This window comes from Corvus moneduloides, chromosome 16, assembly GCF_009650955.1.
Source record: "Corvus moneduloides isolate bCorMon1 chromosome 16, bCorMon1.pri, whole genome shotgun sequence".
NCBI classification, from domain to species: domain Eukaryota; kingdom Metazoa; phylum Chordata; class Aves; order Passeriformes; family Corvidae; genus Corvus; species Corvus moneduloides.
In genome coordinates, this window is record NC_045491.1 from 345,208 (window position 1) to 372,187 (window position 26,980).

Genomic DNA, 26,980 nt, shown 5'->3' on the forward strand with positions numbered 1-26,980 from the left:
GCCTCTGTAGTGCCAAGATGTTTCTGTAAGCAGTGATTTGTTATTTGGAACAGGTCATGTTTAAAGTTGAGACATGTCTGGTGCTTAGAGTGCATAGGAGATCCTAGAGCTAACAGCATGTAGACATCTTCCCCCCCCCACCATAGTGGGGGCCAGACCTGATTAAGTTTCTAGTTCTGACATCTTGATAGATGGGTTTTACTGCTTTACAAACCTCCCTTCACTAAGGTGCCTTGGGTGTTAGTGGTTTTTTTCATGTTTTATTTTTCTATATGAATGTATCAGCTATTACTAATTTAGAAATGCTTTTCTAACCTGGAAACCCCTTTATTCTAGAGGAGTGTATATGAGTAGAGAATTATTTTAAAATAATTTTTCCCTCTGTAAAATATTACTGCATTTGTTTTTTAAATGGAGTCGATTCATTCCCAGTGTTAATGTATTTTATGGAAGGCTGTACTTGGAAAACTAATTGTGACTAAACAATTTTTTTTTTTTCTTTTGTGGCAGGGGATGTGGAGAGCTTACTTGACAAAAGAATACATAGATGGGTTTGATGTTTTTTTGGCAGTTTTTTGGGTTTTTTTAAGAAAGTGCTGTGAAAACAGCCACTGATACATCTGTTTCTCTAGAATATGAAAACCACAGATAATTTCCATTTTTCAGTCCACCTATGAAGTTGGTTTAACTGGGGAGCAGAATAAAGCTTATTTTGAATGCGCACTCTTGATACATTTTGAGTTTTTTTGCAAGTTGAGGTTTATACATGTTCAGTTTGCTGATTCTGTGCCAAGCATTGGTGATTAAGATCATTTAATATGAAGTCTGACTTGCTTGTCTCTTTGTTCCCACACATGCAGGCTCACAAACTGCATTAACAGCCAGCTCTTGAGCATCTTTACAGAGCTGGGCTCTGTGCCTAATCAAGCAATGATCAAGTCTTATCCGATAACTCCTAACCCCCCTCTGCTCAGCTTGTCATCTTAATTGCTCTAAATGGATTCTTCCTTTACTCTTTCATGAGCAGAGAGAATTCTCTGGGCTCTGATTCTGCTGGCTAAATGGTGCCTAGTCTGAATCCCCAGTTCGTGATCTCTGCACTTGTGAAACAATGCTTAGATTTAGAAGATGATTGCTTCAGCTGTCAAGGTGGATGTTTGTGCATGATTTGCTCTCCCTGTAGTCACACTGCTTAAGGTTCACTTGCTGTTCAATCAAAGGCATCGGGTAAGCTCTCTGCACTGGATTTAGAGAGATTTTACATCCTGCTTTGCTGTACACGGCTCCCTACTGCCCCAGTGTGACCACAGAGCTGCTGCTGTCTGAAAGTGCTTGAGCTGCATGGGTTTGTTGTAGGTCCTGTTAGCTCCCAGGAGTAGGTTGTGGTCTTGCTGGAGTGCTCCAAAAATAAAAAGTAACTGCGTGCTGAGCCCTTAGTGCAGAATAGCTTGGCTTGGATCCCTGCATTCAGTGTGGGCTGCTGTTTCTGATGGTTTCAGCCTGCTCTTGAGGCTTTGGTTGGAAATACTTCTGCACATAACAGATGTCGAAGGGTGGGTTCATTGCCCACAGACAGACACGTAGGGCCCTGGCTGCTTTCCAGCTCCTGCACCAGAGTGCTGCAAGTCTCCTGCAGGTCCTGTGTCTGTCAGCCCTTGGATGCATCCCAGGGCACCTCAGTCAGCACCGTGTGTTCCTGAGGGAATCAAACCTGTCCTGTGTACTTACTCCGTTTTACTTCCAGGTCAGCGTATAGACTTTTTTGTATTTCAACAAAAGCACTGCTTTGGAGAAAATCAGGGGTTTGTTCTAATGATTACAGATCAACTTTTGTAAGAAGTATTTCGGTTTTAGATAAGCTCTTCTGCATCCCCCCTTCCCTTCAAGTGACACCTGTACACAAGAATAGTGGAGTCATTTTTATAGCCTTTTATTAGTGTGTAAGCACATCCATGGTGCATATAAAACTGTAACAGTTGACTTAATTTGAACAAATGATATTTTTCAGTAAGTGATTAAAAAGGCACTTCCACCTTGTGAATTGTGCATCAGGGGTGTAGTAACCAGGAGAAAACCCTATATTAATTGAATACTCAAAACAAAATGAAAGTTTAAGAAAAGATTAACTGATCAATGCCTTTTTTTTTCCTGCAACAATCTCATGAATCCTCTGTAGACTATAGTTCACTGGCATTTAAATGATTTGAGCTACTAGAACTCACTTTCTGCAAGATTCTCAAAGTGAATTACTCTGTAAAGTCTCCACCTTTTCAAATACACTTCACGGTAAGATAAGTTTTGGAGTACTTTTAGTGTCAATCTATACATTGGAGACAAGGCAGTTGTGCTTTTATTTGTCAGAGGAGTAGGTGTATGTGACCTTGACACTAAGAGTAGACTTACACAGTGCTAAATATCGTCCTCCCTCCCTCCCCTTGCTGCAGTGCAATTTTTTAAGCGTGTTTATTCACTGGCTTTTGTTCCATTGAAATCTCCATCTCTTGCATCCATTTCATCATCACCTCCATCTGTTGCATTCTCAATTACTCTTCTGCCTCCAGATCTACGGGGTGGGGCAAAAGAGGCTGGCTCATTTCCCCTCCTGCAGTAAGAGGGGAAAAAATAGGAAAAAAAAAAAAATCAGGTGTTAGGTCATTTGGAATCCTCACAAATAAGCAGAGTTTTGTAACAGGAACTGTGTGGCTGATGATTGTAAATGCAGAAAAGCCAAGAGCTGTGGGCCTCTAATATCACTTTCTGTATGTCATAGTAATTTGTGAACAGGCTGAGACTCCCAATTGCTTGGAAATGTGATGGGTTTCCTGTTCTTGTGCTTGTGTCCTTGTCCTCTAAATAGTCTCATCAGCCCCAAATCACCCCCACTCTTCCCTTCATTTCACTGGTTTCCCCTATGGGAACTGCAACTGATGGTAGTTGAAAGGAGTGGAAGCCACAGCAGAGGAGTGTCCCTCCTTGTCCCTCTAGAGGAGCAAGGAGAGAGAGCAATTTGTATGGAATTTCTGCCCACCAGTTCCTGAAGGCCTGTGAGCCCTGGGCCTGAGGTAGTGCTGTGGATGGATGTCAGCAGGCGTCTCTGAGCCCACAGTTCCTCTTTGCACAGGCTGCATTGGTCAGAGCACCACAGGTGCTGTGACAGGTATGACATCCAGGTTCTGAGTAACTCCAATCTCTTTCCCAACAGAGAGGAAACAGTCATTGCTTTGGAACTGCTGTAACCCAGGGACTGATGCTTAGCAGTGCAAGCGTCTTATAGGAAATGCTTTTCCCACTTTACCCCCTTTTCCTCACCCATCTCCCTCCCATCCCCACATACTTCATAGGCACATCCCAAGGCAGGGACACTTTGGTCCTCAAGGGTAATTTTTGGGGAGGTGTGAGCAAGTGAGACACAAGATGGGTTTGTCCCATGGCCTCCATTGCTAATGTGCTACAAAGCATTTCAGTTTTGTGACATGGCCTCTCACTTGCCCCTCATTAAGCAAACCTTTGTAAAGGCTTGAGAACAGAGACATAAGCAATAAAATAAATGCATGATCACTGGATATTGTGCCAAAAATACTAATTTGATGTTAAATATATCCGAGACTGCACTTTCGGGTACAGCAATCATGCATAAATATTTAAAGGCTTGTCTTGTCCTTGCAAAAGACTAAGCCGGTGCCCTTTCTGAAGCAGCTATTTAAGTCTGAAGTTCAATCTTCCATATGAGGGAAGAGGGTAGGAGCGTTGGCTGGACTAACTTAGTTCAGAGGCACGAATATGCATTTCCAAGATGGAAATGTGACATGTAGTCTGTTTTCCATAATTCTGCCCTTAAATTTCAGTGTAAGCAGGCAATTAGCTGGCTAATAAAGCTTCATGTAAGATCAGTGATAGTTAACCATGGTTGTTTTGGTGCTGATGGCACATATTGAATGCAGGGCTGTGTAATTTCTACCCTGGTGTGTGCTTGGCAGGGTGTAACAGCAGGGTCTGCTATGTTATGGCAGCAGGTATTTGTTAATATTATTTAGCAAGAAAGTTCTAAGTAGGCTAATAAATTTGTTAATTCTTGTTAATAAAGGAAGAGCTCTCCACCCCCTTGGACTTGTGCTGTCTGGACTCGGTTACTCATGAGTCATTTGTGCTGCAGTAATTCACTGAAGTGCTGTAAGAGAACATGGGACTGGGGAGAATAACAGCAAGAGTCTCACCAAATTGTGCACTACAATTTTGGCTACAAAGTGAACTCCTTATCACCCACTAACTTACTTATTAACAAACTGTTGCAGTATGCATAAACTTACCAGTTCTTTAAACTGGTATTGGCCCTGCGGATAAACACTTTTTGTTTATATCTGTTCCTCTTAAACAAATTTATGCATTTGGTAATATTCATGTGGTCATTGGCATTCGTATCTTTAGAATAAAGTGTGTATCTGGGACAAGCCTTCAGCATTAGTTTTTGCTTAGCACCTCTGTATATAATCTGCCTTTGAACAAGTGTTACTGGAGTAGTGCTTGAGTAACAGTCTGACTGGAAATACTAGGCTGACTAAAAGGCACATGCAAGGACAAGACATCATCTTTAAATATTTGTGTATTGACAGCAAAATCCCGCCTATGTAAAACAGAATATGTACAAATATTACAAGGCAATAGCTCTTTAATTTTTGCAGTGCAGGTATTATTCCTATCTCCAGAGAATGTGCTAATAAGTATAACAATGCTGTGCTAGGTTACAGTGTCAGCTTTCATTTCTGTGTCCGTGCTCTGTGTTTTAATAACAGTAAACAAGCAATGTAATGTCTGTAAAATAGCTCTAAAAGCCTCAGTAATAACTCTTTGTAAGCAATACAGGTACAGAGTGCTATGTAATGAAAGGCATTCTTTTGTCTGTGATTTTGTGGTGTGTGATAAATCACATGCAAGTAGGGCTTCCCAAATCTCAGGTGAATTAGATGGGCTCTTACCTTAGGTCAGCATTACAGTAGGCACAGGAAATACTGTGAAATTCTAATGACATGCTGTGACACTCAATATTCATTAGTCCTTTTAATCAATTTTACTAATCAATGGTGTATTTTATTTGAAAAAAATTTACTCTTCGTGGCAGTGCACAAAGATGATGGGCAAAAAAATAATTCATGCAGAAAAGTCAGAGTATTTAATTAGGTACTCTGTTGGTAGAGCTTGTGAGAATGCAATGTTGGTAAGTCTACGTCAGTACGTAACCTACTTGTCAGAAAGATGTATCACTGATGAACAGCTGATGGTAGCTAGATTATTGTAATATTTGTCTTTTTTGATAAAACAGATTAATGCCAAGATATCCAAGCCTTCACAGTTTGCAGAAACCTCACATAATTTTAACCAGGACCAAAGAAAATGGAAATTTGTGCAATACAAGCTAGCTGCAAAGTTGAAGGCATGGTACCTGCTTAGTCATGCGAAGGTTCCTGTGTCCCTCTGAAACAGAGATAAAGAGTCCTGGGCAGTTATACTAGGCACATGGTCATGATCAGAGGTAGGTAATTACTTTTAAATAATTAAACAAATTAAACATTACATTTAGATAAAACAAAAATGAGCCTTATGGTGTTCTATGTAAAAGGGCTGGACACAGCCACTGCTTCATAAAGCAGCCAGGAGCATGTACTACCCAAGATAATGGAAAAGGCTGCCACATCCGTAACTCTTCACTTTGAAGGGAATCCACATCCAGTAACACTGAAGCATGTTACTGGTAAACACCCTGGCAAGCTACTTTGAGAACACAACTAGACAGGTGCTTTTTTTTGTGTCTGACATACTGTTGTTCTTAGGCAGAAGGCGAAATGTTACGGTATAGTGATGCAGATAGAGCAATTTCTTTATAACTCAAGTCAGCCTCTTTATTTCAGTGAGCTCATGTTTTCAAACCCAGGAGTGCAGAACTCAGAGATATAGCTGACTGATCACAGCTTTATCTTTTTCCACACAGTTTTAAAAAGAAAATGCAAAGGGGTGTTTTAATCTTTTCCTTGGACTGATGACACTGAATCCCATAGTGGTGAAGTCCAAAGAGGCTTTGGAATAAGAATAATGTAATGTGCTTTTCCTTTTACTGCCTGTGATGTCCAAGACTGTTCACAGTCCTTACGTGTGAGTTGTGCATGTGTGAAAGTGTGAAAAGCACAAGCATTTCTACCCTTTCGTGACTGCTTCTGTACAAATAGATACAGCCATTATATAAGGAGTGTTTTCCAAAGCAACAAAGCCTAATTCTGTTCCAATTTAAGCCAAAAGGATTTTGATTAGAGAAGAGTAAGGCCTGTGCCATGTTATCACAGTTCATCTCAGCTGAAATCCTGAGGCTGCTGCAGTCTATGAAATGCACTTCACTCCTGACTTCGGCCTTTTGTTCTGAGTGCCAAGCGAACACAAGGAGCGAGTAACTTCGCAGCATTATCAGTGTCTGTTCTTTACCTGACAGATTTTTTCCCACTTTTGTAGTTCAGTTCTAAATTTCAAGGCTGTCAGTGAGTGGGAAGGGCTATCCCAAACAAGGGGACTCTACCTGAGCTTGCTCTTTAGTGCTGCAACCTCACGGCCCAGGGCTTCGTTGCTCTCAGTAGCTTCATCCAGCTCCCTCTGCAGCTTCCTGCGGTTTGCGTTGATGCGCTGGGACTCCTCCTCAGCCTCCTCCAGCTGCCTCTTCAGCTGCCTGAGCCGTGTGTTGCCCTTCTCAGCCTAAAGGGAAATTTTAGAGTAATGCTTTCATTTAAAACAGATCTAATAGCTTTACATTCCTCATTTTAATTTTTGCTTCTACTGAGAGTTGTACTGAAACGTGACCCAAATCAAAGTTTGGAAGCTTATAGCCTGAAAACAACTTTGCTTTGTGGGACTTTATTTTGCTGATAGCTACTGTATTCAGACATAACCTTGTTGTTTCTTTTGCTGCACAGTCCTACCTCTGCAGATGGATATGCATTAGATAGAGCTAAAATTTTAATATAAAATGTGTTCAGGATCTCTATTCATATGGCACCAAGGGTGTTGTGGACAGTGCTGTATATTGCAGTGCAGTCAGACTGTTGCAGCTAGCTGATTGACAAGGACTTGTGCTTTGGCACTTGGTATAGCATGAAAGAATTATGTTGTACCATCTTTTAGTAATGGACTGTATAGCTCTCCCAGCATATAATCCAAACATAGAGTCTGCTTTCTAGAAGGGCGTTTGCTTGAGGCAGAACATGGAATTCTCCTTTCTTAGAGCAAAACCTGAAAACTCCTGTGCCCTTGACCAAGACCCTTGTTGACACAGTCTGTACCTGATCTTTGTACTGCTCTGCTTGCTTCCTCTCGTCCTCCACCTGCAGCAGTGCATCCTTCAGCTTCTTGTCCTTCTGGCGCAGTGTCTTGGCTGCTGCCTGCTTCTCTCTGCAATGACAGTGCAGCGTTTGGTGATGTGGAAGCTCTGTACTCTACACCTGCCTCGGGCTTGTGGCTCATGAAACTGGCACCAAGGACCCATTTGTTAAAGGTCTTACTGAATTTAACAGGTGAATTCTAAGAAAAACTTAAAGGCCCTGTTCTTCTGATGAAAACAAAACCAAATATATGTCTCTGCTGTATGCTAGAGGTGCTCCAGGAGATGTGTTCTGAAACACAAGGTTATTTCCTCAAAGAATAATCCAACAAGTGGCACAATGTGTTCTGGCAATTAACCTGGCAGAGTCATATGGCAGTTACTCTAAAATAGGGGAGCAGATCCTTGCCTTTGGTACCAGTAGAACTTTTCAGCAATAAAATGGGTCTTAATCAGAAACTGTAGCAACTCCAGTTAAATGTCATATATCTCAGAAACGTTAAGTGGGAATGAGACTTTACTGAGTCTTAGTGGCTCTGAAAGCCTGAAGACAGAAATCCTGCTTGCCTTTGTTTATTTTTCTCTCTCATTAACTGGAACAATAAATGGAGAGCTGTGCCCTCTGGGAGCCCAGTACCTGGCTTCCTGTTCCAATTGCTCTTCGAGAGAAGCAATTTTGGCCTCCAGAGCAGCAATTGTAGCTTTGAATTTGTTCTTCACAGCTCCCTCCATCTCCTGCAGCTTACTCTTTAGCTCTTTGTTCTGCCTCTCCAGTTGCTGCCGAGCATTTTCGTTCTTCTGTGCAGTTGAGCGCTCTGTTGCCAGCTCATTGTTCAGCTGCTCTGCCTGCAAGGTGGGAAGGGATGCTGTCAGAAGTGTTGCACGCTTGCAGAAGTGTTGCATGGCTTTCAGAGAAATGACAGGTGGCAATTTGGGATGGCAATTCTCCAGATACTCAGAACCACAAGTAGCTTTTTCTGGAATACGAACAGAAAGTGCTGTGTGCTGGAATGAGCTCTACCTGCTGTACCGCTTTCCTCATGCGGTCACCCATTGCCTCTATGTTGCTTTGCTCCTCTTCCAGCTCTTCCTCCAGTTGGGCAATTCTTGCCTCCAGGCGCCGTTTCTCATCCTGAAGGCTTGTCCTGGAAGTTTAAATTTAAAAGGTGAGTAGTTATGGCTCTGACCATATGTTATGAATGCATTATGAACTGCCAAAAATTCAGAGAGGGAACTAGATATTTCAGTGAAAGTAGTCATATGTATGCATGTTGTGTTGTCGAGACCAGATGGCTTGGCAGCATTAGTAGCATGTTCAGAGCCTTGTGTGTAATTTGATGTATTCCTACCTTCCAGAGGCAGCGCTTGCAAGTTCCTCTGCCATCTCTTCTTTCTCCTGGTCTGCTTGTTTGCGAGCTCTTTCTGCAGCAGCCAGGTCCTATAAAAATGGAAAAAGCAGCATAGTAAAGAAATGAGTAAATGGTGAAATGGTTATAGCATGATTCAGAGGACTGTAAACTTTCTAAAGCCGGTATGAGATGGCTTGTCTTGTTAACAGAATAAATTCTTGTCATATCATAAATCTTGGGAAGTACAATGAAATACACTTTATCCAGCCTGTCAGCTGGTTTCTGTTTTATTTGTTTTAGTCACAAGATTGCCATTTAATACAGGTAGGAATAATAGCACTAAGCCCTGAAGAATTTATTGCTATTGAAAACAATTTGTGGTGGATCAAACAGTTCATTTCCCTTTAAGGCCGGTGTTCTGTACCTTCTTCCAAGGTGATTTTTTTTCAGTTCAATCTGACTATGCTCAGATGGAGATCCAACAGCTTTAGTGGAGTGCATGGAGCACATGGAACTTGTTACAAATTCAGTCCCTAAGAGCTGTTAGATTACTTCACTGCAGTTTGTTTTGCTACTGAAGGTCATATATAGTCTCCTTTCTGCTGTAGGTTTCCCACTTTACCTCCTGAAGCTGCATGAGTTCTGCTTCCAGGCTCTTTGCTTTCTTCTCATTTTCTCTGGCTGTAGCAAATATTTCTTCTCTGGCAGCCCGTGCATCATCCAGCTCTCGTTGGTAGTCCTTCATCTGAGCCTTGTTGAAAGGAATAACAAATTTGTTATAATTTCAGTCAGAAGAAATGTGGATGGAACAGAACACGTACACGTTTACATAGTCATAATGCTGCTTAAGTTGTATTTTCTGCAGAGATCAGGTAGCACATGTTGGAAAGATCTGAAATGCTGTTCCAAGGAGGGCAATGCTTCCACTTGAACACTGCATCTTTTGTAATGCCTGTTGTCCATATTTCCTCTGGATATTTGAGTACATGTACAATCTTAATCTTTCTGATTAAGAAAATTTTTGTTGTTTAGTTGTTAACATGTGACACAAAGGTTGATAGGGAGATTTAAAGTATAAACAGGAACATGCTAATTCAGAGAAAACCTGATTTCTGAACAGTCTTTTATGCTCTTGAGTAAAGTGTTAGAATCTGGATTGAAGCCCTGTAATAGATTTTATCTTATAGTCCTTTCTCTTGATGTGAATCTTTGTTTTCCTCCTTGTGAGTAAGTCAGCAGCAGATGCGTGTTGACTAGAGAATTCTGGAAGATCTCTACCATGATGAAATTTAAGATTTTAATCATTTGCCCTGTGAATTTTTCCACTGTCATTCAAACTTAGCATTAAAATACTGATATTTGAATGTGGGAGTCTAGTTAAAATTCTCCCTCTGACCAATCATTTGTAATGGGCATCAAGTTCACAAATGTCACCTAACTTTTGTATTGTGGCTGTGCAGGACACAGCAGTGGGAAAAGCTGTATTTTTGGCGTTACATACCTGTAATTTGCGAAGTTGTTTGATGGCTTCTTCCCGACCTTTATTGGCAGAGTCAGCCTGGCTCTCCAGGTCTTTAACATCCATCTCCAGCTTCTTTTTGGCAGCAGCTGCCAGGGCACGTTGTTTCCGCTCATCTTCCAGTTCCGTTTCGTATTCATGGAGCTGATCATTAAGGAAAACGAGTTCAGTCTAGGAAAGTCCTTGGGCACTCTTAAACACTCTGTGTATGTCTGAATAGTGTATACAGACCCCATATCTCTGTGATTTCCCTGGCAGATAGAATAGATTTCCATTTTGTCCCAAAATTAAAGGTTTTTGAAAGAACTCAGCAATTTGGGTTCTGTATTCGTGGAAATACGTGTGTTACAAGAATAAGTTTTATCCTGTCTGTTTTCATCTCCAATGCTTTTGTATGCATTCAGTGTACCTTGGGAAGACAGATCTATCAGAAGTTGTCTTTTTTCACTTGCACTGAGAATACAGGGAAGGTGATCCTGACTGTGTAAGAAATAGTAATTCGTATGTTTTATACTGTATTGGTTGTAGATTTATTGGTAACTGTGCATCCCCTACTGAAACAGGGAAACCCCCCTGCCTTTTACAGTACAATAACCCTGTCAATAACCCTTTTATTTTCTTCTTATTACTGTTTTTCTTTTTAAATCACCACGTACAAGGCAATGTAATGCTTTTTTCTCATAGTTAGTGAGGTGCTTGTAATAATGGCATTAGGTTGGGGCCTTTCAACTGACTTGGTTAGATATTTACAAAGGCAATAGTAGAGAATGGTACCTGTCTGAGGAGTTGTCTTCTCTTCTCCTCATTCTGTTCATCTCTGGCTTGTAAATCTCTTTCAAACTGGCCTTTCAGGGCCTGCATGTTAACTTCCAACCTGAGTTTGGCATCTTCAGCAGCTTGTAGCTCATCCTCTAGCTCTTCTAATTGTGTCTTCATCTCTTCTACTTGCTGTTCAAGGGTCCGTTTAGATTTCTCCAATTCATGGACCTTTCAAGCAATGAGAATTTAATAGACTTGTTACGAGAAATAAAAATAATTCTAGTTATACACAGTACACCTGCAATATAGGCCACATTTGAACCAGCAGCTGTGGAAATAATTTACACTGAAAATGGTAAATTAGCTTTATTTTGTACACTTGCAAAACTGTCTTAAAATAACATGAGATTCTCTTTATCCCAATCTTTCATTTCTAATCTAGTCAAATATCATAATTTAATTTATTTAGTATTAGAAGTAATATAATCACATCCCTGTAATAAAAGAAGTAATTGGCAGTGCATAAATGGAAATTTGGCAGTTATATAAGTAAATATAAGGCAGGTGGCAAAGTCAAATAGAACTAATAAAATAAGATTTGCAGAGTTTACAATTTCAAAGAAGTGTAATAAACCAGTTACATTATTTAGAATCTCTTTAATGTTTTCCCAGTCTTAGAAATCAATTAGAATCTTCTTCATGCTTGAAGTTATGTTAAAAATAAACATAGCTTACAGTTACTTTGCCAAGTCGCTTGAAAGTTTGGACACAAATGGAATAACCTTTGAATTCCGTATGAAATATCTGATCTTGCTGAATGGATTTGTGTGCTGCAGAGAATTTCCCACACTGAAAACAAAGATCTCTTTTTTTAGCTGCTATTCTAAGTTATTGTTGTGGAGATTGTTCTAAGGCCAAAACTTACATTCTTGCCAACATCGTCTTTGGAACTAACAAGATCTTCCATTTCAGCTTTCAACATTTTGTTCGTTCTCTCCAGTTCTTCTTTGGCTTCCAAAGCCTCTTCAAGCGCTCGAGCCAATGACAAAGCCTTTGTTTCCTTTTCTCTAGCTTCAGCTTCTGCTCTGTCCCTTTCATCTGCATATTTTGAGGAGATGTTCTTCTCTTCAGCTAGCATCTGTAGAAAGGTAACGTCAATATAGGAAATCATTAGTAACAGGGTTTTTCTATTGCAGCTGTATTGTCAGTAGTTAATGACAGGGTAGAATCTCTACTTTTGATAAAGGCATATAAATACAAAATTAACCAGTGTTTGTATAATTACATTTTAGTCAATTTTTTTGTCCCTTTATCCCAGTGGACACTCTGTGAGTTCCAGACAGGTGATAACACAGCAAGGGAGAATCTTAAGTCCATACCTGATCAAACTTCTTCTGTTTCTTCTCCAGGTTGGAGACCAGCTGACGCTGGTTGTCTAAGTCTACCACCAGGTCATCCAGCTCCTGCTGGAGTCTGTTCTTGGTTTTTTCCAGTTTGTCATAAGAAGCAGCCTTTTCCTCAAACTGTTGTGTGAGACTTTCAATTTCCTTCTGAAGTTTCTTTTTACCTTCTTCCATGAATTCTACTGTGCTAGTAAATTCCTGTATCTTCTTCTTAGAGTCAGAGAGCTGAAATTTGAGTTCAGAAGACAAATCTTTGTAGCTGTGACAACAAAACTTGGCAGAGAGACAAAAATTGGCCAGGAGACAACTAAGACCTGGAGCTTTCCTGGTTTGACTTGTGTGAAGCTGGTGACGAGTTACCTGTCACCCAGCCTTCATACGATGAGGCAGAGCACAGACCTAGGATGCACATACAGGCCTTGTGTGCAAGACTATCTGTGGAGCTACCTTGCATTTGTATCTGTCCTAGGGATGACACTTTAAAGGACAGGGAGACTGCTGCCTCCATTGTGGGGCACCGCTGGCACCATCTGGGTCCGTGTGCTGTGCCAGGATAATTCTACAGATCCTCTGGAATTGCTAACGAAACTCTCAGTGATGGAACTAACGACTTAACAATGGCACTGATACCTGTATTGTCAGTGTTGAAATATGTCTCTCCAGATTTTGTTTTGCTTCTACTTCTTCATCCAACTGCTCCTGCAAGCTGTTCTTTTCATCCTCCAACTGGCGGAGTTTGGTGGACACATTTAGCTTCTGCCGTGTTTCTTCCTGAAGCAGCTCCTACAGTCACCACATCAATTGGCAAGACAGTCATTAGTTTAGGTCTTTTTAGAGTGCATTTTATGAATATTGTAGGTGAGCTGTTCTTGGATGCAAGTTTACCTGTGTATCTTGTAGCTGAGATCCTAAGGCTGCCACGTCTTTGGTCAATTTGATATTCTTGCTTTCTGCTTCGTTGAGCAAACTCGTGACGTTTTCAACCTCCACCTGTGAAACACCACAGAGAATAAACTCAGTTATTTTGGAAAACTTCATAATCTTCCTCAAACTTTAGATTCCTTGGGTTTGTCTGAAATCTTAACTAATGCCATTTTTGTCTAGTTTACTGTAGTATTTATTACTAGTCATATTCATGACTATTGACAATGAATTGCAAAGGAGAATGGGGATTTTGGGTGGATTTTCCTTCCTCTTCCCAAGTTTGACAGAAGTTGATGCATTTTGATTTTATTTTCTTATTTATCCATCAGCTTAAAATTGTAGATAAGTGAGCATTCTCCTTTCATTGTCATCTTTTCTGAGCACCTGTGTTTAATTGCTGTCTAATACATTTCCAAAAGCCACATTCCTGTCAATTTTCCTCCCCACCCAAAAATGAACAAACAGAACAAAATTGTCAGCTCTGCATCATGGTCACTGAATCAGTGATGGCATTACAGACTGCAACATGTACAGGGAGACTAAAAGCTCTCAGTTCCAGGAGATAGAATGGTTGTAGTTGATTGATTGTGTGATAATTGAGGTAGGAGTTTAAGGACAAAAAAAATGGGCATTTTGGCTGCAGGGCCATCATTCCTCTAGATATCCCCTAACAGGACAGTATAAACTGGACTTCTCAGTCCCACAGTGTCAGAGCAAAACATCAAACTCCTTCCTACCTGTAATTTATGGACTTTTTCATTGAGTTCTGTCCGAACACGCTCTCCCTCAGTATATTTGGACTGTAAATCCTGCAACTGCACTTCCAGCTTCTTCTTTTTGTGCTCCACATCTTGTTTGGCCTGATTCAGGCTCCTGACTTCATTAGCCAGATCAGCATTGTCTTTTTCCAGTGACTGTTTGGTCTTATCCAAGCTTGCTTTAGCCTACAAGTATGTGAAGAAGTGAAGAAAGGTGAACTATAAGAGGAAACCATGTTTTCTAGGAGATAGTTTTCGGTGAGATGGATTTCTGTTTACCCGTTTAAATTGTTCCAGCTGCTCTGTGAGCTCTTCCACAGCCTGAGTGTGCTTTTGCCTCATCTCCTGGACCTGGGCTTCATGAGTTCGAGTCTCCTCCTCCAGAGCTCTCTTCAGCACCGTGACCTCCTGCTCCCGCTTTGCTCTGGAAGGTGACACACATCAGTGGAGCAGCAGTGGATAAGAGCATTCCAGCCCTACTGCAGAGTCAGTGGACAGTATTGTACTGAGCTTGGTGACATTTCTTTTTGCCCCTTGTGCTACATCTCCATACCTGAGCTCCTGCTGGGTGGCTGTGGTATCCAGAGTATCCTCAAGCTCTGTCTTAAGAGCCTCCAGCTCTTCACCAAGGTCTCTCTTTTGTTTTTCTGCTTTGTTTCTTGCAGCTCTTTCAGACTCCAGGTCTTCCTGGAGATCAGAAATTACAGATTCCAATTCACGGATCTTCTTTAGGGCATTGTTCTTCTGAGTAGTTTCATCTTCAAGCCTTTTTGAAAAGAGAGCATTTCATCTTATAAATTAAAAAAGTAATAATGACTTCACTTTGAGAAAGTATACACTAAAGATTTATAGGTTCTGTGCAAGAAAGTGCCAAAGAAAGGGGGAACTGATGCAAAAAAGATCAGACAGCTGTACTTTATCTGAATGCAATGTCTGGAGATGCTGATCAGTTGATTCAGCAAGTTTTGGTAGAGTATTTTCCCTCTTAAATTTATACAGAAAATCCACTGATATTCTGGAGTGGATCAAGGTCAGACTCTTAATTTTTGCCTGTTGCCTATGAAGTAGGTTGTTACATTTCATCATACTTGACAGCACTGCCTTGGCTTATGGGAAGAGGATTTTTCATTGGTACCTGGAGGTAATTTAATAAAATAAATTATTTGTCTGTGGACAAGCAATAGCATAATTATTTTTCACAAAAGGACATTTGGAAAATGGAGAAGCACACGGAGGGGATGAACTGAGAGATGAGATTCATGGCTGCAGCTTCTCAGTGTCTGGGAAGGGGCAAGATGTGTTCCAGCCTGGGCTTTCCACCGTGTGCAGACCCAGGAGTGAGTACCTGGCCAGAGCAGCCTGCAGCTCTTCCTCCTTCTTGGCCAGTTGTGCCTTCAGGTCAGCAATTTGTGCCTGGAGCTCTGCAATCTGCTCGTGTAGATCATTTGCCTCCCCTTCCAGCTTCCTCTTAACTTTGTCCAGTTCTTGTCTGCTCTTCTCTTCCTTCTTCAGCCGCACTGAGAAAGGAAGGATTTTGGTCACTGGACTGTGGTAGTGGCAGGAGTCCTTAATCTGACCACAAACTTAGGCAAAAAATGGTTCTGACCTCCAGTGTGGCCATACATTTAGCTACAAGTCACTGTGTTTTGGAGCAACTTGCAATGCCTTATTTCTAGCCATCCTAAAGAAGCATTTCTTTATCTTTCTGCAAAATAAGCATTTTTCCCCCCTCAATTTTCTCTCTACTTTTTTGTATGTAAAAAACAAAAGGTTTCTGTGGTTTGGCACCATGGGGATTTGGTGATTCTCACCAAATTGGCTTCAGCATAAAAAATTTGGAAAAAACCACAAAGATTTTTTAGAAGTTCTCCCCAGATTCTGTTTAGGTGTTTTTGTTCTGTGCCAAGGAAAAAGAAGAAATTCTCAACCCCCCCCCCAAGAAACTATTGTTCATGTTACCTTCAAGTTCTGAAATCATAGATTCATGTTTGTTCTTGAGCTTTGTAAGATTTTTGGCTTTTTCTTCTTCTTCTGCAAGATTTGTTGTTAGATCACTTATTCTTTCCTCAAGGAGTTTTCTTTCCTTAAGAAAAATAAAATACTTCTGTTAGCAAAAGTGTCTGTCATTGGTGATCATAAATCAACTATTTGCCAACCAAAACTGTCCAAGAGACTGTCCTTTTATGCTGTCTTTCTTTAGATGGTAGTGATAGATTTCAATTTTTCAGTTACAGAGGAGCTATGGAATGGTATCTATGACTTCCATGTTCTCTAAGCTGCTGCTCTTAGAATCTTGTGCTCTCTGATGGCTGCTAAGTACAGGGCCCAGTTCACAGGAGCATTCCCTTTTCAAAAGTACTGGAAGACATGCTTATTTCCAGTTTTAATAATGAAGTTTGGTTGAAATTAGTTGAAAACCAAGAGAATTATTTAGTCTGCTCTTGGACAAGAAGACATTTCTTCCACTGATTGTGCTTGACTGCTGTGGATATTTTGCTTGAAGATGTTTTTGCTACAGCAGATCTCAAACACAGTAGTTTTAAACAATTTTGAATTGTTTAAATGAGCACTGAAAAATTATCAGAAATGCATTTGATATAGGCTGGACTGATGGCCCGGTGTAACTGTACATCCATGAGATTAGACAGTCAAAAGTGTTCCTGTTGGTCTAGTAGAAGAGAAGGTTTTCTCTCAACTTTCACTACTTTCAGAGTAAGAAAGTGGACTCAGAACACTTACTTTGCTTAGCTTGTTATTCTGATCTTCCATTATCAGAATATCATCTTCCATTTTCTTTATCTTGCTATCTGCTGCTACTTTTTCAAGTTGCAGTTTCTGCCTTGCAGCTTCTTCTTCTTCCAGCTGTTCCTCAAGGTCCTTTGAGGGGGGGAAAAAGAAAACCACAAAACATGAATTCTGGAAATAAAATACCACTTATATAATTCTTAAGAAAGGCTTAATGTTTATTACTGTATGTTGTAAACTTTGTTGTTTTTATTAAGAACTAGATAGTCTGCAATACTTGACAACATAGAATGAAAGATTTGTTAAAATAATGTTTTAGAGAAAAGATTATTTAAGATTGAGATGGGGAAAATGATAACTCTGGAGGAAAGAGCATCAGTTGGTTGTCCTTACTTCAGTGGCACAGACATATATCCTACAGAGGGTTGGGTAGCAAGCACTGTCCTAGGATCTGAGGTTTGCCAGTCTCTGTTGTTTGTCAGTGACATCCAAGTTATTGTCTGTATTTGTCACTTATCCTTCCTTACCAGCATTTGTTGTTGCATTTTTTTCTTCTCTGCCTGCAGCTGCTGGCTGCGCTCCTCCTCCTCCTCAATTCTGGCTTCCATCTCATGCAGGATCTCTTCCAGCTCTTGTTTCTTAGCAGCTAAACGGACTCTCATCTCCTCAGCCTCAGCATACAGCTCAGTTTCTGCCTGAAGCTGCTCTGCCAGGAGGTTCTTCTCTTCAACAAGCTGCACAAATGAAATGGAGAGGAAGTTAAGGCTTGGAGTGCAAATTGGCTGTTTCACTGGACAGTCCTGGGGTACAGGCAGGCAGCTCTACCACACATTTTTGTGTGGATGTTGGGCCTTTACTGAAGTGACTGGGATCTTTTCTGCACTGACCTGTTCTGGACCATTGCTACGAAGAAATACGTGAGTGCAAAGGAGAGAGACACCTTTATTATAACAGCTTCTAGACATGGTAAAAGAACAGCTAGTGTTTTCCAGAGGCTCAGAGCTGTAAATCACCTGTGAGTGTTTCTGTTCAAGCTCCTTCAATTCACTCTCTGCTTTTTGTTGTCTTTCCTTAGTTTTTTGTAGTTCTTCATCCTTGGCCTGCATTTCTTCCTCTTGGCGGGTGACTTGCAGCAGTGGTTTCACCTGGAAACAGAAAGGTTTTTCAAGAATGTTTCCTGTCAGTATTTGTGTTGCTGAGCATGGTGCTTAAAGTACTGACTGGCACTAGTGGTAGTGCTGCCATGGCTCAAGACTGGACAAATACTGTCCAGCCAAGCTTGATGTGAACATCTTTAAAGCCCCGAGCCTCAGCAGTGTTGCTCTTGGCTGTCTCTATGTTAATTCCTGGGGCCTTGTGAGCACCTCTGCCTCTGATAGTGTCACTTTTGGAATGGCTCCAGGCCTGTTTTAATCCCCTGATAATGTACAAAAGCTACATCTTCTGCTTAGAAAGGCAATATGCACACCCAGGTGTGTGTTACTGCCTATTTCTCGTTGCAGAGGAGATTGCTATCAATCCAAGTAGTAAAAGTTCTCTGAATCCAAACTGAAGACCATTCATGAAACACCCAAGCCTCTTTAATAGGAAAATAGACTTAATTTGCATGAGTGCCCAGCACAAAGATGTTTAGTGTCCCAGTTAGGAGTTCTTGAGCTACTGGGTTCCCCATAGATCTATCACTTTGGATGTTCAGAAAATTCAGTTCTACTCTGTGTTCTCATTATCCACCCCTGTGAAGTGATTTAATTTCGTGGCAATTAAAAAAGTCCCCAAAGATGCAAAATATTTTATGAATTTCTGCTTAACTGGATTGTCTTCTTCTCAAGTTAGTTCTAACTTTAATGTTAATGACATAATATAACTATCCAGAGTATCTCTAATGCCAAATTTTGTGAAACGAATGAGGCTCTTGCCATCAGCTGCACTGGGCTTTGGAACAAGGAGCATGCCTGACACTATGTACCTTGGTATCATGTGCATTTCATTTCTTTTGGAAAACTGAGGAGAGATTTACTGATAGCAGTCACTCACTTTAGTAAACAGTCTCCACCACTGCCAGTTCCTCAGCTTCAGGTAAGCAGCACAATTTCTTTGGATAACCTTCATTGCAGTCAACTGTTGCTGTCTCTTGGCAAAGGCTCTGTGATTAAAAATGTAAAGCAAATTGGTTCAGTCTGAAAATAGAAGGTGTTTGCAAGGTACACACATTAAGCAAAGAAACTCTGGCATGAGAGTCTGCTGATGAGCCACATGGTTTGGGAAGTCTGGAACAAATTCTTTTGTTGCTTTAACAGTGCCTGTGCTTTCCTGAGGAAGGATGATAACTCTGGTTAGCTGTCTGGTATTTTATTTTGGTTTTTTTGGCTGTTTGCCTTCCATGGGTAGGCACAGATGTATAGATCTAGTTCTGGCTGCACCATCTTTCCAGAGTACACAGGGACTCAGATCTTGCACTGATCATCATTCTTGAAACATATTTCTTTGTCTGGCAATTTGAAAGCCTTGGTAGTATGCAGAAAAAAAAGGCATTATTGTTGATAGTTTTGTGGAGTACATTAACTGAGATCATGCTAGATGATCAGTGCTCCACGCTGAAGCTGTGGAAGAAATTATTTTATGTTTTATAGATGCCAGGGGTGCTGCTACTTGTAGTGCATAAGACTCCAGTCATAGCTTAGGATGCTCCTCCTCCTGCTGGTACAAATATATAAATGTTTAAATGATGGGTCATTGTCTCAGCTTATTGTACAGAGGGGTGTGAGCAGCCTCACCATGTAACTGCTTCCCTGTAATTACACTAATCAGCCTCTTCTGGGCTGGAAGTGAAACCTTCATTGGACACGAGTTCTAATGCAGTATAAATAATAATGAAATGTCTCAGTATCTTCACTTTGTTATATGGAAAACTAAAGGCCCCTGCAGATACTCTGCTGCAGAAGACATTCTGTTTGTTAGCACATATTCTTACTTTCTTGCTAGGTAGCCTCGGGACATAGCTTGGAAGGCGATAATAACGTCTGTGATCTTCAGGTCTCTCTCTTCTTCCAGGTGAGCCAGAACACCAGTTCTGAAGAAGATTTTACTCTGTCCAATTCTGTACAAGTTGGGATCGAGCTCTAGTGCTTTGATCTGGAGGAAAACAGGGATATTTGTTAACTCCAGTGCTGAAGTTTAGGGTACTAAAAATCACTTCTCATTTCTGTTCAGTCTCAACATTTTTTATATAAGAAGTATAGACCTGATTATCAATAGGATCAAAAATGCTTTCCTCACCATGAGTATGCAAGCCTGCTTCCCATCCATGAATCCTTTAGGAATGGCATTTGCAGCGAGAATCTCATATCTGCCAAAAGATGTTTATGTTAGGGAGGTTGAAATGCACTGGACGATTTTGTACAGACAGACAGGTGTCACAGCTCTACTGAACCCAGAACCGGGGCTGAGGGACTCGTACCGCTGGCGGAACTCCTGGAAGACGATCCTGTTGGGGAATCCCTGCCGGCAGATACGGATCCCTTCCAGGACACCATTGCAGCGCAACTGCTCAAGCACTAAATGGGCATCAAGTTTTCCAGACTGAAAGGGGAACAGAAGGTATTTTAGCACAAATTTACAAAAATGTCCATATATCTATGTTTGAAGACGTTGTTCAGCTCTGCCATGTGCAGCAAGCAGCTCAACAGCAATAATGTGCCAGGAGTCTGAAAACCAAGCATCTGAAATTTACCCTTTTTTCATGATTTGGAATGATGCAGCGGACAAAGTTGGGATTGGTATTCCTTAAGGTGGTCATCAGTTTGGTCAGCTGCTCCTTATAGAGTTGTCCAACAGTACGGAACATGCCTTTCTTGGTTTTTGAAGAACTGGGGAGTGAACTTTCACTCATCTTCGCCATTTGGTCCAGCCCAACTATACGGTCCACTGAAACAGAGAAGAAAGAATGGAACAGTTTATAAACTGTCCTTGCCTCACATTACACTCATCACTGGCATTGTTACACTGCAGCTTGCCAAAGAGGACCAGTATATTTTTTATGCAATAGAAGCCTTCTGACAAATGTACTAGAAGCCCTTTTGGGTAAATAGTCTACTTCTGTCAAAAATGAAAATGTGGATTTTTTTAAGTAGTGACAGAATGGAGCAACTGAATACCCAGGATATATTTTGTCCATGAATTAAATAGAACTGTACAGAACTTACATGAGAGGATTCATAAAACCTAACAATAACCTGTTTTAAATGAGGTCTACAATATTACATATTCAGCAACATTTTAACAGTGTGATGAATAATTTTTATTCAGTTGCTGAATAATATTAAGGAAATTTTTTGATAGTGCTTAAAACTCTCTAAAGAAATTTTTCATAAACATGTCTTTAGAACACATTATTCTTATTTCTTAGTTCAGTCTCTTCTATGCTTATCATGTTCACACTTGTGTGCTGCCAGCAAGGGATGGCTGTCAAAAAGTTCTGGTAGGAGTTTCTCCCTTTAAACCCCATCACCAATTTAGAGTTGTGATTCATACCATCCTTCCAAAGGTCTGCTACAAATTTGTCTGAAGACTGGTTCAGCAGAGCAGTCACATTGTCGTTTAGTGGATCCATGTTCTTTGTCAGCCAGGCAGTTGCGTTGTAGGTAACCTGCAGGGAACAGTGAATGCTACATCAAAAATTTGTTCTTGATAAGAAATCTGGAGTGTCCAAGAACACAGGGCACTGTATCAACACAAAATCAGACAAATAATTTGCAAAGCTTTCTAGGGTTGAGAGTTGAGTATTTATTCTCACATGTACTAATGTCTTTAAAAAGTCTGCTTGCTAGAAAAGAATCCAAATTACTTGGATTTTCAATAACCTTGGTGCTGGTTATTTTTGTTTTCTTCTGAGCTTAGCACAACTATGATTTGCAAATCTTATTTCATGTGTTGTGTAATTAAAGCACTTAATAAGCCCATTTTGTAATTAAAGCCATGTCTCATCAATGCAGGTACCACAATGTTTCTCTTTGATCCTTTGGGTATCCCTAAGTCAAAAGAGCTCAATCTGTCCAGTACCTTTCCTGCATAGTGTATTATACAGAACTCTGTTTTATCCTTGAGTTGCTTGGGCTTCTGGAATTTGGGATGGTTGCCTTGTTCTTGAATTAGTTTCTCCACAAAGGATGTGTCAGTAGCCTTGGGGAACCAGCACTCTTCATCCAGCAAAGCCAGGACACCAGGAGGATTGGTCTGCAACAGGAGCAGTATCAGATCAGAAACATCACAAGCAGAGGCAGAGACAGAGCACCACATTCTTTACCCCTGAGGTTACAAATCCTTCCAGGAAATAAAGGATCTCTTGTTGTACTGACACATAACTATGTAGTATCCCACCTACAGAGAGATAATCTTACTGGTCTTTCGATCAGCTCAATGCAAGGTTGCAGGTCAAGGCCAAAGTCAATGAAATTCCATTCAATGCCCTCTCGCTGGTATTCCTCTTGCTCCAATATAAACATTGTGTGGTTGAAAAGCTGCTGAAGTTTCTCATTAGTGTAGTTGATGCAGAGCTGCTCAAAGGAATTGATCTGTGAAGAGGAAAAAAGTGAGTTCATAATGTTAGAAAGAGGCCTTTAAGAGTGAACTTAAATGATAAGATAGTATTTGCTATTTTGTATTTCTTTTTGCATTTTAAAGTAATTACAATATAAAGATCTATATCAGTTTAATCAGCTTGTGTCCGCAGTATATACCTCAAAAATCTCAAATCCAGCAATGTCAAGGATCCCCAAGAAAGAAGCTCCTTGTCTTTTTGTTTTATCGAGAGCTTTGTTCACACGAGCCAGGATCCAACGGAAAAGACGCTCAAATTTTGCCTTGGCCAAAGCTTCTATGGCAAAGTCCGCCTGGAAAAGGTAAGAGGAGATTGTAAGTGAAAGAAGAAACCCACTTAACTGTTAATTTCTGAAGAAATGAGATATAAAATGGACATTTCCCTTTATACAAGATGTAAAGAGAAATAGGAAAAAGGGAGAATAGCTTCAGGAGAGCTGAGCAGAGCGCATGTGGTACCTGCTCTTTGGTCTGAGCTTTCTGGACAACATCTCGCCCAACCTTGATTCTTGGGGTCAGAATAGATCTTGTGAAATCTGTCACATTAATCCCCATCAGGTGGCACACTTTTTGTGCAGCTAGAATAAAAAAGTGAGATTTTATTTCAGACTGAATTGCCTCTTAGCAGGTCAGTAAGTGTGAATATGAGTAGCTCAGCAAGTATGTGGAGTTATTTATATTCTTTAGAAGCTCCTCTATTGTACAAACAAGAGATGACACTTGCCATAAAAGTAACATTTGTGATCCAAGCAACAAATTCACCATTCATCAATTTATGGATTCAAGATTACTAGAAAAGGTAATGATAACTGAGCTGATTTTAAGGATGGGTTATATTTTAAAGCCTGAGAGCTAAATAGGAAATAGCAATTAAATAAAAAATACTGATAAAGAGTGCTTATTCAGTTGCTATTTTATTAATTTCTTAATGTTAAATAAAATTTTGAAGTGGAAAATCTTACCAGTATCATCTGGCATAGAAGCTTGATCAGTGTTTCTCTCCTTCTTGAAGACAATATTACCCAGTTGTAGGACAGATGAAACGACCCTCAGTATAGCTGTAAGAGAAACAGGTAATATAAATGAGGACCAGAATGGCCATGTTTTGAAAGCTCTGTTCTCTGCAATAACATTCTGTTGCCTGTGATAGTTTGTACCTCTCTGGAAGGAGTTAAAGGACTGTGCCATAAACTGCAGGAGTTTGAATGCTGTTTGAGCAACAATCTCCATGTGCAGTGGAGTAAATGCGCCAGTCTGGGAACACCAGCACCTCAAGCTAAGTTAGGCTGGCCCCCCAGGCAGATCCCCACATCTTAGGAACTTGTCTCCCACTCAGTGCCTGTAGCATCTTCCCTGCTCAGTCACTCAAGAGTATTTCTGTGTTTAAAATAAAAAATATATCTGAATTACCAGCAGCTTCAAAAATGTGTGGCACTTCTGAATGTCCAGTTATTCAGGGATATATGGATATTTTGTTGTGCAACTAAAATCAAATCTGTACATATCTTTGAAGGATTAGTGTCAAAGTACAGAAAAGTAATTGACAATGTTTGATTATTAAAATATATATAAATGTGATTCCACCTAATCTTGGGTAGTAAAATCTACTGATATGTTACAGATGAGGTTGTATGAATCTGGGGAGTTCTATTTGTTTATCTGATAAATTTACACAGGAGAAGGATACTATCCTAATGGGCTTCTGTTTTAGAGCATGAAATCAAAGGGGTTCAGACAGTAACATAACGACTCCTGCTGCTGCAGTGGAGAATGCTGCCGTCCACACCACTACTGTCAGGAGAGCAGACCAGTGTGCACCAGTAACATCATCTAGATTGACCAAGGCTGGGGTTTTGCTCAACATCCCTCGGTCACTGATGCAGCTGCTGCAGCTGCTCCAAGGCTCAGGCAATGGGAGGATGCTGCTTTTGCCACCAGGTGTCACTTGGGACGTGGCAATTTGCATCCGAGGGCCCTGCACGCTCCCAGCGGCACTGATAAAAGCTACGCAGGTGAATGTCTCTGGCAGGCCTACATTTTCTAGACAGTTTAGTTGTTTCATGCTCTTTGCTTTTATTCCTCTTTTCTCTGAATCAGTGAGTACATATGAGTTATTTGAGCCTGTTCCATTTCTTTAAAAAATAAATCAGATTATTTTGCAACTTTTTCATGCTAGTTGTTGGAAAGTTCTGAAAAATAGCTTTAAATGGCCATTACTGTTGATAGAGCTGGCTTGGACTCAGTAATCTCTTTTTGGATATGTAGGGAGTTCCAATGAGAAATATTCTCTTTCATAAACAAATTAGCTTTGCAAAGTGATTATTCTGGACAGAATTAACCTCTGCATTTGCATCTCTATGTAGTGTCACTTGCAGATGTATATCTTGAATATCTGTATATACTTGAATATGTTGAATACAGTGTTGATAACAATTCTCACATGTCTGTTCCTCATCAGTAAAGCCCATAATTTTCATGGCTTCCAAGGTCTCCTGGAACATTTCATCATCTTGTTGAGAAGGAATAGGCACGTAGCCACTAGATAGAAAGGTGTAATTGTTGAAGCCTTCCAGCAACAAATCATCTAAAAAGAAGAAGAAAAGCTTTATTTAAGTGCATCTACTTAATGCTCTTGGTTCATGAATTCTCCTAAGGAACAACAGAAAAACCCACAACATTATCACCAAAGGAAGATTCTGCTTGTATGAGGAGTTTAGGGTTTTGTGGTGCACAAATATTTTCAAAAGAACTATTTTAGCAAGCTTGATGGTGTTAAGTTTCCAGTTTTCATTAGTGACTGGGGAGTGTCTCTGCACCTTGGGGTAATTTTGTGTCCTATGGACTCAAATCTGAGCCATTCTTCCCCAGATTCTTTTATTTAGTGCCATATGTAACCTACTCAGAATTATGCCTCTGCCTGTGGGGATTCAGGTAATAATAAGAATGAAACCAGGCAACAACCAAATTGGGCCAAACTTAACAGGCTATTCAACCCTATTCTATGGCCACCAACAGATTCTTAGGTAAGGAACATAAAAGCCAGTTATCCATTGCTTTATACATTCTTTGGCAGTGATTGAGGGAAATATGTCATATTTGAACCGTGATGTTCCAATACATCTGAAACTGTGGCCTTCAGAGTGTAATATGTTCTGTGGCAAATACATTCTCTTAATTTATTTTAAAACAACAAGCCGATATGCTTGTTGGAACCCCCAGTTTCTTTTGTGTAAAGCAATTAATAACTCTTCCCAATTTTCTTCTTGAAATTATTCAAGATGGGATCTGAATAAGTCTACATCTCCTGTAAATTTAAATATCCTGTAAACTGCCTCAAACAGGTGGACATGAATTGATGCTTTCGTATAATTCACTTGAGAAAATTACTTTCTATAGCTAAAATTCATAGCTATTTCTATGCCTGTTTATTTATAGAAAGGATTGAATGACATATAATTACATAAATTAAGATAAATACTTAGGCAAGCCATTGCTCAGACTATTCAATGAGATGAGAGAACCATTAGTAAGGAACTTACTTCTCATTTGTTCAGAAGCTCCAGCAATCAAATAGTAAAAGATGTGAAATGTTCTTTCATCTTTAGCCTGACGAATTGCACGGGATTTTTCAAGCAAATCTGTTTGTCAAGTGTGTTAAAAAAATTTCCTTAATTGTGCTATCAGCCTCAGAACCAGCAATAGCATTGTCAAAGTATTTGCCACGAGCTTGTAGAACACTAATATATGTCTAATTCTGTGGCAGAAGCTCTGGTAATGGTATAATGCTTACCACAAAAAGCAGATCAATTTCGTACCTCTTATTGCAGGGTAAATACTGGTAATCATGGCAGTGAGCACAATAGACCTAAATGCTTCTAAAATCAGAGGTATAAAACTAATATTATCTATATCACAATAGAACTCACAGCACTTTGAAAATGAAGTACCAATATAATTCTTTAATCATAAGGTGGGGCTGCTAGAAAAAGAGTTCTTGAGGTGAGTATTGTAGGTATAAAAGCAATAAAATCAAGTTTTATTTATGAACCATTTTTGTGACTATAAGCTAATAAAAATGAAGTTTGCAATAGTGTATTTCAATACCAGTCAGTGATTCACTCTTTAAAAGCTAAAGTGCTGTAGATAAAACTTCAGTTAAGACCAAAAATGTTAAAACATGACTTTTTCTAAAGATCAGCTGTCAAAATAAGAGCAGAATTATAAACTGTTGCTTGATGCTATATTCAAGGGATAAGGTCCTTCTTTATAGCTGCATCATTCTTTCTCATTTATTGGAGCAAGAAGCTCCTTCTGTGTGCAAAAATGAGCAGTGCAACACGGAGGAAACTACCTGCATATTAATATGTTCATTAAAACATACTACCTCATAAACAGCCAAGGGAACAGGCAACATACTTGACAGACAAGGTCAGACTGAGCTGAATTTCTCTGTACATTTTCCCTGAAAAAGTACATCACGGTTATTGATATACAGCTCCCTGCTCCGGGTGTGTAATTTGACACAGCAGTCAGTATTTAGCATCCAGGCAAGACGAGTTCTCTGGTCATGAAAA

The 26,980-nt window shown here is 40.1% G+C and overlaps 1 protein-coding gene across 4 annotated transcripts in view; it reads right to left on the bottom strand.

Moving 5' to 3' along the window:
• Positions 1 to 1,906: 1,906 nt before the first annotated feature.
• The window catches only part of MYH11 (myosin heavy chain 11), a 55,615-nt gene continuing 30,541 nt past the window's right edge, over positions 1,907 to 26,980 (bottom strand). For 2 of the 4 annotated variants that reach the window (XM_032125423.1, XM_032125422.1), the window contains 34 exons: positions 25,946 to 26,044; positions 24,847 to 24,990; positions 23,369 to 23,464; positions 22,866 to 22,984; positions 22,547 to 22,699; positions 22,208 to 22,381; positions 21,870 to 22,043; positions 21,342 to 21,456; positions 20,542 to 20,735; positions 20,269 to 20,390; positions 20,088 to 20,157; positions 19,783 to 19,943; positions 18,846 to 18,954; positions 17,825 to 17,956; positions 17,339 to 17,545; positions 16,806 to 16,943; positions 16,026 to 16,149; positions 15,412 to 15,583; positions 14,620 to 14,832; positions 14,346 to 14,490; positions 14,046 to 14,252; positions 13,270 to 13,374; positions 13,015 to 13,167; positions 12,361 to 12,609; positions 11,907 to 12,119; positions 10,997 to 11,209; positions 10,205 to 10,366; positions 9,326 to 9,454; positions 8,704 to 8,792; positions 8,376 to 8,499; positions 7,992 to 8,200; positions 7,317 to 7,425; positions 6,560 to 6,732; positions 1,907 to 2,602 (listed from right to left, as the gene is read on the bottom strand). In XM_032125423.1, the coding sequence (XP_031981314.1) occupies positions 2,464 to 2,602; positions 6,560 to 6,732; positions 7,317 to 7,425; positions 7,992 to 8,200; positions 8,376 to 8,499; positions 8,704 to 8,792; positions 9,326 to 9,454; positions 10,205 to 10,366; positions 10,997 to 11,209; positions 11,907 to 12,119; positions 12,361 to 12,609; positions 13,015 to 13,167; positions 13,270 to 13,374; positions 14,046 to 14,252; positions 14,346 to 14,490; positions 14,620 to 14,832; positions 15,412 to 15,583; positions 16,026 to 16,149; positions 16,806 to 16,943; positions 17,339 to 17,545; positions 17,825 to 17,956; positions 18,846 to 18,954; positions 19,783 to 19,943; positions 20,088 to 20,157; positions 20,269 to 20,390; positions 20,542 to 20,735; positions 21,342 to 21,456; positions 21,870 to 22,043; positions 22,208 to 22,381; positions 22,547 to 22,699; positions 22,866 to 22,984; positions 23,369 to 23,464; positions 24,847 to 24,990; positions 25,946 to 26,044 (5,135 nt within the window). In that variant the 3' untranslated portion in view covers positions 1,907 to 2,463. Of the gene's footprint in view, positions 2,603 to 5,437; positions 5,470 to 6,559; positions 6,733 to 7,316; positions 7,426 to 7,991; positions 8,201 to 8,375; positions 8,500 to 8,703; positions 8,793 to 9,325; positions 9,455 to 10,204; positions 10,367 to 10,996; positions 11,210 to 11,906; positions 12,120 to 12,360; positions 12,610 to 13,014; positions 13,168 to 13,269; positions 13,375 to 14,045; positions 14,253 to 14,345; positions 14,491 to 14,619; positions 14,833 to 15,411; positions 15,584 to 16,025; positions 16,150 to 16,805; positions 16,944 to 17,338; positions 17,546 to 17,824; positions 17,957 to 18,845; positions 18,955 to 19,782; positions 19,944 to 20,087; positions 20,158 to 20,268; positions 20,391 to 20,541; positions 20,736 to 21,341; positions 21,457 to 21,869; positions 22,044 to 22,207; positions 22,382 to 22,546; positions 22,700 to 22,865; positions 22,985 to 23,368; positions 23,465 to 24,846; positions 24,991 to 25,945; positions 26,045 to 26,980 lie in introns of all 4 variants that reach the window. The other 2 variants (XM_032125424.1, XM_032125425.1) reach the window with 2 other exon arrangements.